General features: G+C 37.0%; 1 protein-coding gene across 1 annotated transcript; it reads left to right on the top strand.

Annotated features, from left to right (window-relative positions):
* Positions 1 to 278: 278 nt before the first annotated feature.
* decr1 (2,4-dienoyl CoA reductase 1, mitochondrial) lies at positions 279 to 11,650 on the top strand. The gene is made up of 10 exons (XM_006636002.3): positions 279 to 425; positions 1,052 to 1,254; positions 1,657 to 1,714; positions 2,138 to 2,224; positions 3,817 to 3,964; positions 7,329 to 7,428; positions 9,075 to 9,147; positions 10,330 to 10,476; positions 11,304 to 11,366; positions 11,459 to 11,650. The coding sequence occupies exons 1-10, from the start codon at positions 333 to 335 to the stop codon at positions 11,516 to 11,518; spliced, it is 1,032 nt and encodes a 343-aa protein (XP_006636065.3). The 5' UTR covers positions 279 to 332; the 3' UTR covers positions 11,519 to 11,650.
* The last annotated feature ends 1,498 nt before the right edge of the window (positions 11,651 to 13,148 follow it).

The following is a 13,148-nucleotide window of genomic DNA, read 5'->3' on the forward strand; positions in this document are numbered from 1 at the left end:
TTGCAGTCCACAAGCTTTACAGTGGAATCCAGTAAAATAAATGACCTACAATAAAAACTTAATCTCAGGTTTGCTGAGGACGAACCTAGTGCTTTGTAAACGACAGTACTGTATAATAATAGTATTGTATGAATACAGTACTTCGCATCACGGCTCAGTACTGGTTTACAGCTGCAGTCATATCATCTTTACTCAGAGGTGCACTGGGCTGCGCAGAGTTTGCGCAGACGTCTGCGGGCGGACCTCAGTGACGTCACGCAGAGAGCAGTCGGAGAACGGCATCACTGATATAGTCTTTGCAAAACGTAAGGTCGTGTTAGAGTTTGCGAAACATGGCTGCGGCATATTTATGTAGACTTAATCCTTTTTCACTTAATACCAATTCAGTTTCAGCCTTAGCCTTCAGATATGGCATGCACAGAAAGGTACGTAACTTAGAGCAGAATCTTGAAGTAATGTTCTTAATAGATATGCTTTACTGATTTGATCAAGTGGATTTTACGCAGGCAATAACAAGCTGTCTCTAGATGTTTAAAGGCAGTAGATGATTACTACTGCACTGTGAAGGATCACAGTTCAAGAGTTTATGTAGCAGAGAAACCTACAGGAGAGTTTTAAAACTCACTGCTTCATTCAGCTGACATTTTATTTAATAGCTACGTTTCTTAGAAACCGAGAAAAGTTATCAGTAGTTGTACGCTGTAGTTTTTTCCCCCCAGCTTAATTTTAGACGGTAGCATTTTTTTTTTACAAAGCAGTGAAAAAGTTAGCATTTTTAAGTTATTATCTTAATGTGTCTGGAAGAAGGTTATATACATGACTTTGTTTTGGAGGGTGTAAAGTCGATCCAACCTTCACGTAAAAACCCCCAAAAAATAATAACGTTAAAAACTAGGAATGTCTTCACAGGTAATGTTTAAAAAACGGAGCATCCTGTTGTTTTGTTTTTTAAAGGAAAGCAACTCATTTCGCATTGATCTGGGTACAGTACCAGTTTCTGGCGTGTCCCAGAACTTGACATGCGTGGGGGGGTCTGCTTGCTCCCACTTAGTTTTTCAGCAGTGGGACGAAAGCGCTGTGCCAGAGCAGCGCCCATCCGCAGGCTGCGTTCTTCCCCCCGGCTGAAGGACCGATGCTGCCCCCCGGTTCCTTCAAGAACAAAGTCGCCTTCATCACGGGAGGGGGCACCGGGCTGGGCAAGGGCATGGCGGCCACCCTCTCCGCCCTGGGTGCGGAATGCGTTATTGCGAGCAGGTGGGTGGTGTGGGTTTAGCCACAGCGCAGGCAGAGCGCTGGCACAACTGCACCCCCAAGTGCTTAGCGCAATTTGTGACTCTGCGCTGAACCGGGGTTCATCTTCGTAGAGTTAGGGTTAGGCAAGTCTTCACTGCCGTTTTGTTTTTTTTGTAGGAACTGATAGTAGACTTTGTCCCTCAGTTGCAAATGTTGTCTAGCAGTGTCATTGTTTTGTCCTGTTTAAAAACTCTTAAGACATATATTATTTTTCCTTGTTCGTCTTCAACCTGAGTTTGAGCATAAAAGTCAGGGCTTGATTTCATCTAGAAAACTTTTTTTGGGGGGTTTTGTTCACATCTCAGATAATTATTAGATTTATTGACTAGACTGTTGGATTTTTGTGTCCTTTTTTTGTTTTAGAAAGTTGGATGTCTTGAAGCAAACGGCTGAGGAAATTACAAAACAGACAGGAAACAAGGTAAATGTAATTCAATTAAAACTAAGAATTAGTATATTTTGGAAATGTCCTTTACTTTAATAATAAAGCACAGGAAAAAAACACCATTGCGTTAATGAGGCTGCAGCTGTTTTTTTGAGATTGTTTTACCTGCTCTTAAAAATATTTTTTGTGTGTTCTAGAGGTTAAACCCTTATTCAATATCAATCTTTCTGTGATAAAATGATCAGTTGCTGTATTTAAAAAAAAATATCCTGGCATTAAGGCATTAAGTAGACAGTAACATAGCTTTCTCATCACTAATCTAGTTCTTTGAGCTGCTATAAATGCTGTACGTCAGTTTTTCTTTTAGTGTTTGAGCTATGTTTACTTTAAAGCCAATGCATGTTACATTTTGCTCTTTGTGTGATTTTGGACATGATTTCACAACTGCTTTGCCTTTAGGTGCACGCTGTACAGTGCGATGTGAGGGACCCAGTGTCTGTACAAGCTGCTGTCGCTGAGCTCGTCAAGGTCGCAGGCCTTCCTGATGTACGTATGGCTTCACACCGGAGTTTTGTGAGCTCACTTTTGTGAAGAGAGATGTGAAAAATTATTCTCTTATTTGAGAAGCGCAAGAACAAATGGTTCTCTCCATCTTACTTGAAGCTGTAGTATGGCCAGCAGCTGTCACCCTGCAACTCACAACGGGCAGCCTACTGAAGCTCAGCAGGTGTGAGCCTGGTCAGGACCTGGATGGGAGACCTCCTGGGAAAAACTAAGGTTGCTGCTGGAAGAGGTGTTAGTGGGACCAGTAGGGGTGCTCACTCTGTGGTCTGTGGGTCCTGATGCCCCCGTTTAGTGACGGGGAAACTATACTGTAAAAATGGCACGGTCTTTCGGAAAAATGAGGTCCTGACTTTCTGTGGTCAAAACCCAGGGCTTTTCTCAGGAAGAGTAGGGGTGTTACCCCAGTGTTCTGGCCAAATTACCAATCATGGCCTCCTGATAATTGGCTTCATCACTCTGTTCTCCACTGATAGCTGAGATGTGCTGAGCCTACTGGCATCGCATCATCCAGGTGTTGATGGAGGGGAGTTTACCTGTAAAGCACTTTGAGTGAAATGTCCAGAAAAGCACTATATAAATGTAAGGAATTTATTTAGTATATTGTTTTCCCTGTCTGTTTCTCAAACTTCCCAGGTAAAAGTGACATTGCGGTAGTGATTAGTAGTTTCTTACTTTACTAAATGTTTTGTTAAAAGATGTGCTTCCTATAAGAAGTCCAGATTTATTTCATTCTTTTGAGTGGGATAATGTAATGATGATATGCTGATGATCTTTTCATCGTTTCATCACAACAGAGCATATAATAGTCCGATAACAATACGATTATAGTAAGGAGGGATTACTGGCTAAAACAGATACCTCTTGATATCCTTTTCTGTTTCTGTACATTAATCTATGTTAGATTTTGGGGGGAGAAAAAGGCAAACAATGCAGAATCAGAAGCATATTTTAGTTGAAAATCTTGAAATATTTTGAAATGCTACACATATAAAAATAATGAGATCAGAAATATGTGGAGTATATTAATAAGTCATGGCTCTGAGTTGCTGCTTCCAGCTGTACTTGAAAGAAATGGGTGTCTGTTAACGGATAGGAATGAATGAGTCATTTGCATCTATAGCTGTGATCAGCACAATTAGTCCTGGTGAAAAATGGAGTCGCTCAAATCAAATACTGTAGGTTTCCCCCAAATAGGAATGTTCATATAGCAATAATGTTGCAACAGCTAAAATGAAAAGAAGTTATCTATAAACCCGTGTTGTAGCTCTTGTCTATGCAGATGAATCACTCAGTTGTTTTTGTTGCATTTTCTCATATCTAGTGATATTTTAAACAGGCTTTATTGTTCAATCTTAGCTCGTCTGAGTTAACGACCGCGTTCTCATTGTTAGAAAAGCTGGAATATCGCCATGGTTATATCATGTTTTTAAACTGTCAGGTGTTTCGTATTTGGGTAATCCCAAATCAGCTTTAATTGGAGAACGAGAAGGGCATTTACCGATTGTTTCCTTATGATCTCTTTTCTGTTGCGTGAATCGGTTTTCTGGTTAGTAACTCGTTCTCTGCTTTATTAGGTGGTAATAAATAATGCTGCAGGCAATTTCATCTCTCCGTCTGAGGGCCTGTCTCCCAACGCTTGGAGAACCATAACGGATATCGTTCTGAATGGCACTGCGTATGTGACCCTCGAGCTGGGGAAGCAGCTTATAAAAGCAGAGAAAGGTAAGATGTTCAGGAGGGTATTTTTGCCACTAGGGAGTATTTGGACAAAGGCCCGCGAGAAATCAGGAAATCAAGCTTTGATTACACAATTACAAACCTGGTGCCTGGTGGCAGAGTTGTTTTTTCATTCACCCAATAGAAATTTAAGGTAAGGTACTGGCCATCTAATGTGCAGTTATTTGTTAAAACTTCACTGTAATCTGGGCCTCTAATTAAACATTATGGCCCTCTGAATGATAGTACATCAGAACAGTTAGCATGGTTACTTTTGTAATTAATTTTGCTGGATAATTGTCAATGGTTTTGCAATTGGAATGGTGTGCTGTTCCTAATTAGAATCAATTATTTGATTTCTCTCCTTTTTGTTTACCAGATTGCGTGGGAATGTTATCCATTTATTGTATGCTTGTTGGTTTACATTGATTTGAGTTTTTACCATTATCCATATTTTAACAAGTGTTATGCTTTGGAGCAGCAACATCTTGTAGAACTATTAAAGAGTGATTTAAAATATAGTTTTGATTACTGGGGGTGAATGCCTTAATTGACATCCACATACTGCAGTTTTTGGTACTTGCTAAAGTATATAGTACTGCAGTATAAATGACTATATTTAAAAAAACAATGTTTAGATTTTAGATTTCATACTTCTGTCAGTTGGTCAGAAACACAGCTGTGAATTTATAATTGTGAAGTACAATTCCAAGGGTATTATACATCTTCACATTATGTTAATTGCTATATACTCAATAAAATTAATTTCAGTAAGATTTCAGATGTGCATTGAGGTAACATTACTTTTTTTACCAGCATACAGTATATGAATCAAGAGGGCTTTGAGGGATTTGCGGTTCTTTTTCATTGTTAGGAGCACACATTTTAATCAAATGCTTTTCAGAAATTTACATGTCCCATTTTTTATTTGGCTGTTTGAAAATCCTTAACATTTGGCTTGGATTTTTTGGAATAAACAGTAATTTTAGTGTTAGGCAAAATATTTAAGATAAAAAATGTAGTGTTTGTCAGGGACTTTTATAAATGTATTTTGATTAACTGTGCTGTCTTGACAACCTACTGAGCTTTTAACAAGGCTATAAGAAAGGATTAAGGTTTAAGTCCAGTCAACATTAAGCCTTATACACTACAGAAATGTACGTTTGCTTTCTATTTAATAAAGCTAGACTACCATTTTATATTGATTTATTTATCAGTTGCAGTTACTACCCTACAGTAGTTACCCTCAAAAGACTGTCCTTTTTTAGAAGTGAAGTTAAAAAATCCTTAACTTTTAAAAATTCTTTTGAAGATTAGCTTGAATTTTTATGAGGAAATTGCAAGCTATTTGGCAGATGTTTCAGAATTAATATTTCTGTTTGTTTTTCTAGTTATATTTATACATTTTATTCACCAGAGGGCAGTAAAGCGCTAGTCAGCTCCTCTCACCTGATTAAGATGCTGGACTGGATTTTCATTTGGTCAAGACATGTCTCAAGTCAAAATGTTCTTTATCCAGACTACATAAACCGATTTATTGGCAATTTCTGGAAAACTCTGTTTATCGCATAGTTGTACTTTGCAATTCTGGTTTTTATCTTATTGTATGTACCTTGTATTGTGTTTATGTTATACCTTGTGATTATCGAGATTTTTGACAGAGACAATTACAGATGTCATTTGTAAATAGACCCTCTGTCTATATTCCACTTACCTGCATCCCATACGAGTTTGACAGTGTGTGTTCTCAAGAGTTCTTTCTCATGGGTCCACCTCTGCCTGTCTCTGATTATACATTTACATACTTGCTGCTCTTTTCTGAGAATCCTCCCCAGATCACGAAGGTCATAAAGTACTTTGTTCTTTGTCCTTGCCAGCCTGAATTTAACCTTGCATTTTTCCTTGACAGCCTGCATGCTGAGGCAAAGCCCAGTTCTAGTTAATATAATGTACACAACTATATGTAATTTATTCTTAACTATGTATTACTAGATGCAAAATGATTAAAGTTCCTGTTTTTTTTTTCTTTCTGTCATTGATTATCTGACCATTTAGGGGGCTTCTTTTGAATGTTGATGTACTAAAAATCAGAGGCTGTTTTGGATTTAATTGGAACTGGTGCTGGAAATGATTTTAAAACAGTATAAAAAACAAGTTAATGTATGTCTTTAATAAGCTATCCTTTTCCTGGTTTCTGTACGCCATTGGTTTCCTGGTTTCCCTATGCCATTGGAATTTGATTATTAAAACCCTGAGTTAACTTTTTTTTTATTGGCATTTTTGAGAAATTGTTTTGAATTCAAATACTTCTAGCAAAGTTCGTTCTTGGCCCATATACTAATATTTCCTAAATGTGGTATATACTGTTTGAATTACTTTAATTTTTTTTCCTGATACTTAACTTGAAGTATGGATTGTAAAATAAAAGCCTTCCAAATGTCATGCAGCCTTATAAAATATTTTGCACATTAACTTGACGTGCAATAGAGCAGTTGTATTTTCCACAGTATTGTTTTTAAAAGTCCTTTAACCCTCATCAATATCCTTTGTTTTTGGGTGATACATTTTTAAGTGGACTGGTGGCGACACAATATGTTGTCATTTTAAAAAATAATTCTGGAAGAGTGCCTCTTGCACCATATCTTTAAAAAATACTCTCTATTGAGTTTGAAAAACAAGCTTCTCTTTACAAATAGAAGTAAAGACTTGACATGTTTTACGAACTAATGCAACCATGATGATTGCTTTGCTAGACTGTGGAAAGTGAATTATCATTCATCTCCTGTTCTCTTTATATTCAAGAACTGTATTCATAGTTGTTTTCTTTAATGGCCTGTGCCAAAGAGCTCGGAGTGGCATATTCTGATGGGAAATCTTTCATTTGGATTTTATTTTAAGGATCATAAAAAAATTGCACAGCTCACGAAAACCTTTGGTTTTCCACACGTCACATGCTCTTGTGGGCTGACTGAAAGTGGTAGCAAAGGAGTTCCAAAAGAGATCAGGCATCCACTTTGTTCTTGACCTGGGTAGTTCATCCAGCTACTGTATTTTTTAAAAAGATTCCAGGGAATCACATTCTTCATGGCTGAAGGTTTTGCTCCAGACAGCCTTAATTGAGTTAAGGCGTACACATTATTATCAGTCCTAACTGCCCGTCTTTGCATTCCCTACTTGTGCTTTCAGTGAAGTTCATGGGGTTGATTTTGCCAACTTCTGAAGGGATTTTGAATCCTTATGAATTCTCCAAGTAGACATCTCTCTTCGAGACTAAAGAAATGCAGCTTCTCCACCAAACGTCTTGAGTTCATTTCTGATCTTGGGAAGACTCAGAGGCAATCTAGAGTAACGCTCTGCGGTGTGTCTCTAGGTGCAGCTTTCTTGGCAATAACAACAATCTATGCAGAGAGTGGCTCGGGGTTTGTGGTCCCAAGTGCCTCAGCCAAGGCAGGAGTTGAAACCATGTGCAAGTAAGTACGTCTTCCAAGCCATGTAAGCTGTGGCCAGTTTCTTCTTCACATGCTGTCATGTTGCACAGCACAGTACAGAAATAGAACTCCTACAGATGAGTATATCAGAGCTAATAATGTTCAGGACCTTTTTGAAAATCATAATCTGTGATAATATTTAATGTATGCCTCTTTAACATTCCTGCCCAATTATTTTACAAGTGCTTAGAGTGTCTAAAATGAGAGCATTCTTGTCAAAAACTCATGCAATGAATGTATAGCTGACAAATGTTTTTTTTTACACTGAAAGCCTAGGCCCATTGATCTTCTGTAAAACTGTAATCCTTCGGTGAGGTTGTTAAAATTCATATTACAGATGGGTAGAGTTGAGTGTTGTAGGAGGACAGACATGAGGGGAACTTCATAAAAAAAACCAAATTGTTGATATAATGTGTAGTAACGGAATAGGGATTTAATTTATATCAATGTTAAATAACTCATAATGTGCAAGATTTAATCAATGTAATACTGGGTACACTACTCCTGTTTTATAGACAGGTTTGAAATAAATTATAGTAGAAAAACAGTTTTGTCATGTACTGTGTGCTTTGTTTACTGATGTAGAATTGTCTCGGAAATGAAAGCAACGCAATCTAGATAATTTGAATCCATTTCAGTGTTGTGGGGAGGCAGAGAGCACTTGGTTTTCATCAAAGCCTAGTTGGAGCCTTATTAATAAATATGCACTCCATTGTAGTCTTTTTGTCAAGTAAATAAAAATGCAAATCTACTCGCAAAAATGGGCTGATTATTCATAAACTTGGAGATATTACTAAGACTAGATAAATATTCTGATGAAGATCTCAGCTGTGATTCTCAAATCATCGCAGCATCTAATTATATGCCAGGAAAACTATTATTTCTTTGCAGCTTTTTGTTTTTTTCCTTGACTGCAATTGCATGTGTAGAGATCATTGGATCACAGTGAGTTTTCAGCATTGATGAATATAGGCAGAGTGCTGGTATTTTTAACACCTTGGTCTGGTAAAATGAACCTAAAAGACCTATATCCTGACAGAAGTAAGAGCTCTGTTCTTTTAAGTTGGTATGTTATTTCCTTTTCATCTCCAGTTCTGAAAACAGACCGGTTGTCTTTGATGTGCTGTTTCTTTGTAGACATGCCTGATATTTACTTTACAGTTTTAGACAAAAATCACAGGACTGAATAGGCTTTTAACTTTGTTTCATTCAGTCTTGCCATGGTAAAACTGATCTTTCTAGAAACAGGGTTGCCAGACTAGCCAATATTGCAATATTGCATGTAAAAAGAGGCATTAAATATAGTATGTACTGTACTGTACATTTCATCTGACTTTTTCTACTCCTGCTACTGCTGGATGATGCCTATACAGTATAATGAAATATAATGGGCCTTAATGATTAATGTTATTTTCAGATGTAATTGTCTCTCCTTTACCAATTTATATACCAGAAATTTGCTGGTGACATGTTCCTATACGTCTGTGTTCCTTAAAATTAACAATGTGAAAAATTAACACTTGCGCACAGCTAATGTAAGTACATCCATTACCTTTTGCTGCTGTACTTTTTTGGTCTCTAAAACCAACTATATTCTTTCACTGATTTACTCTGTCTTTCCTTCATAGGTCACTTGCTGCAGAATGGGGGAGATACGGTATGAGATTTAATGTGATTCAGCCCGGGCCAATAAAAACTAAGGTAACTTGTGCACTTGGCTGAAGAATGCTTTATAATATAAAATCAGAGGGAAGAAGCAGTTAATAAGTTACGTGCTTAGGCGGCTTTGTGGAGGAGATACAGGTTTTTGAAATTCAGATGTCCAAATGCCTGATCCTAGACTAGAAAAAGCAGCATTCTGTCATGTTGTAGTCGTCTCTTAAGAAAGCAGGATGACTTTAAGGACAACTAAAACGGTGTGGTCTTGCTATAAAAGGCGTTTGTCATGGGGAAAAACGGAAGAATGATTACAAGTGACAGGAAGCCATGCTGCCCGTCTGTCCTGTTTGGTTTCTAGTAGCTAACTGATCTGGGGAATTAATCTAGCTGTTTCTTAAAGGAAGACCGGGCACCAGGTTTGACTAGATGGGTGGGTAGCTACTTTCTGATCTCCACATCCCCTCTGTATAAAAAAATGCCTCCTGATCTCAGTTTTAACCTACTTCCCCATAGAGTCCACTTGTGTTCTCTTGTTTATGTTTCACTGTTGATTCAGAAGCCTGCTGGGTGTATTTTGCCAATGTGTTTTGAAGGTCCTTAAATCAGGTCCTCTCATGGTTGTCTATGTTCAAGTCTGTAAGATTCGGATCTTTGGTTGCTCTTTGGTTCATAGTATATTTTTTATAAAGCGGTGATCAGGAATTCCACACAATGTTCTTAATACTGCACGGTTTTAACATGATAGTTCTTGATTAGGCTACACTAAAAACTTTCTAGAATTTCCCTGTTATTATCTGCAACACTTTACTGTTCTTTTGCTGCTGTAATGCTGGGAAAACAAACTTAATGCACCCTACATTGGCATGATCTTTCTAACATTTTTCTCTTACCCGTTTTAGCAGTTCCCTATCTTCCTTTTCTTCAACTGGACCTTGATTCTTTTTGATTCTTCTCTCAAGTGCTTGCTTTTTCCCACTTCCCCTTTGTTAATTTATTAATCAATTTGATCTGTGGCTGTTTTTGACTTTGAAGGTTGAAGATGAAGCTTACTGGTAAAAGGCAGACTTGGCATCTCATTGATACGAGGTTGTTTTTATGAGCGATGGACACACCATTTAAACTGAAATGTTTTTTGAAAACCTTTTAGTATATTTAATTACTCCCCCCTATAAAATATCGTGAAAGGTTCTTTAGGTTAATTTTTTCCTTTTATTTTTTATCAAGGGTGCTTTCAGCCGTTTAGACCCAGCTGGAATGTTTGAGAAAGCAGTGCTGGAGAAGATACCCACTGGTCGCTTGGGCACTCCAGGAGAAATAGCCAACCTTGCTGCATACCTATGCAGTGACTATGCCACCTGGGTGACTGGCGCGGTAAGTTATAATCCTTACATCAACGTTCATGAGCTGACCTTGGTACAGTTTTCTACAAAGTTTTTCCTGAGGTCCGCCCTCAGGAGCATCCTGACCGTCTTTAGACAGTTTTATCTTTTTTTTTTTAAATACAGTACTTGAATCTTTGTGAACTATACTGAATTTGATGATTCATGTTTCATTGGAAAAGATGTTGTAGTTTATTTGACTTTAGTGTCTATTTTAAGGTTTGAATCATATGGATCTTACTGTCACTTAAATAGTTCAGCTGTCCATGTTTTCAGTGCCACACTACCCATCAAGATGGCATGAAACTAATTTTCCTGTCAAGGTCCAAGGTTCAAGCTGTTTCAGTGTGCATTAACTGTAGAGGAGCAAGTAAAGGTTAATCCTGCACCAAAAAGAAGACAGAAATAAGACCCACAGTGTCTTAGCTTCAGGTGTGTGGGAAAGCAAGATAGGGAGCAGGCATATGAAGCAAAGAGGTGGGTAAGAAATTGAGGAAAAAACACTTGTGAGAGAGCATCCAGATTTGACATCTGAGGGATGCACTTTACAAAAATCTGTAAATGTATGGAGAGGTTTCAACAATACCAGTTTTCATTTATTTAATTCTTCTCCTGGCTTGTGGTTTTAACCTCTCCTTTCATTTACAGTACCTTTGACCCTAAAACTCTTGTTCTGCTGTACCTTGGCACTTTTATCAAATACCCCATCTCTGTGTTAGGTATTTATCTGGCTAGGAACAATTCTGAAATTAAAGGAAAAATATTACCTATGCACTTAACTGAGCAGTTAACCTAGTGTTCACGTTTGTTTATTTACAGGTTATTAGAATGGATGGTGGGGAATATGTCTCAATGGCAGGTGAATTTAATGACTTGAAGAAGGTAATTTTTTCCCTTTGATTGCATGCCTTAAATCTTTAGTTTTGTGTATACTCTTTGTGTATTTGAGTTACGTTTCTTTTGCTGTTTTGTAGGTTACGAAGGATCAGTGGGCCACGCTTGAAGCGATGATCAGAAAAACAAGGGGATCATAAAATATGAGCCTTTTAGTCGACAAGAAAAAAATAATATTGGAAATTTGACACTAGCCAAGGTTTGCATGCATTTGCACCAACAGCATTGATTTTGTAGTATTTTTTAAAAAATAAATCCTGTTGCTTCTTCAAGGGCTTATATTGGTTTGAAGTAACCTTGAGATCCATTCTATGTATAAACAATTGTAACTTTATCTTATCTGGAAATGACTTTAGACTCCTGATTGCTTTCATTTTAGAGGCATAAAAGCCAGAAATGCAATTTCTTGTCTAGAAGATGCTTCACGTTCCTTTAATGGAAAGCAGTTCCCAACATTTGGGACCTTCTTAGAGTCATTATATCCTCTATAATTCCAGAGTATTTTTCTAACCAGCAAAATGGATGCGTATTACAAGTTTATATAGAATCCAATAATGTAGTTAAAGGGGGGAAAAGCACCACAAAGAAGTACTTCTCTATATAAATATTTGTCTCAGAAATTAATCATCCATAGTCTCTGTCAACAAGATATTCATTGCTTAATGCTGAAATTCCTGTCCATTACATTGTGTTTTTCCATAGTTTTCAAAAATCATAAAAGACCTTGCTTTTGTTTTTTTGGAAGAAAAAGCTTCATAATTTGCCATATAGAGCAGCTACATGTATCAATATGTTATAAGTTGATTTAAAAAAGCTGTTGTCACAGATTAATTTTATTAAGTTATTACATCCTTATAACATTTTTAATTAGGACTTTGATTCCACAGTGTTCTGTAATATGGTTAATTGTAATTGATGTTCATGAATGGTGACACAGTATAGGTTTAATAAAATTTATATTATTATTATCCAGTGAAGATGAATTTGCCATTAACATTTTTACTCTAGGTTAATTTAATTCTTTAATTCTTCACTTAAGTGGATCTGGTAAGCCATAATGAATATAATTATTTTGATTCAGAGTTTTTTACAGTCCGTCAGTTGGTTCGAATCTGCAAAAAGATTGTGCTTTTTTTAAAAGCCAGTCACACACATTGGCTTTGTAGCCCAGAGCAGGTTTTTTTTTTTTATGGTGACTGAAAGAGTGGTTTCTGTGCTGTGCTGCAGTTTGTAAGGTTTTATAAGCAGGCTTAAATGGTCAGGGATCTGAGAGGGTTGTCAAGTCTTCCTAATTAAACAATGTCTATATCTACAGTATAAGCATTTCAACCACTTTAGCCATTAACAGCTGGAATGAAGCAAGAAAACAATTGCAGAATTGAATTTCTCAAATAACTTTTATAAAGATGAACTTGAATCCTTGGAGAATATATGAGAGGACCTTGTCATAAGTAATTTTTTATTTGTCTTTTAAAAAAAGGTCATATTTTTGAAATACTGGTTGGTTGAAGTGGCATCCATTTGTAATTTTGTGCATAGACTTTGAAGTTGACCTGAAATTAAGGACGTCTTCCAAAGAATAAGTGTAAGAATTAAACCATTTCAATCAATCTGTAATCTAATTTGCTGAGAAAATGAGAAAAGTGCCTCATGACTTGGGAATGTTTCATCTCACTCTTCGGCTTGATAGATCTGTGTTGATCAATTCAGAACACAATTAGTGTCCCACAGATAAGCTCGGATTCATAAAAAAGACTATGTTATCAATGA

This window comes from Lepisosteus oculatus, chromosome 10 (assembly GCF_040954835.1).
Source record: "Lepisosteus oculatus isolate fLepOcu1 chromosome 10, fLepOcu1.hap2, whole genome shotgun sequence".
NCBI classification, from domain to species: Eukaryota; Metazoa; Chordata; class Actinopteri; order Semionotiformes; family Lepisosteidae; genus Lepisosteus; species Lepisosteus oculatus.

Coding starts and splice junctions, on each gene's coding strand:
- decr1 (XM_006636002.3), top strand. CDS start 333: ATGGCTGCGGCATATTTATGTAGACTTAATCCTTTTTCACTTAATACC. Junction 426..1,051: donor GATATGGCATGCACAGAAAG/GTACGTAACTTA, acceptor GCTCCCACTTAG/TTTTTCAGCAGTGGGACGAA. Junction 2,225..3,816: donor AGGTCGCAGGCCTTCCTGAT/GTACGTATGGCT, acceptor CTGCTTTATTAG/GTGGTAATAAATAATGCTGC.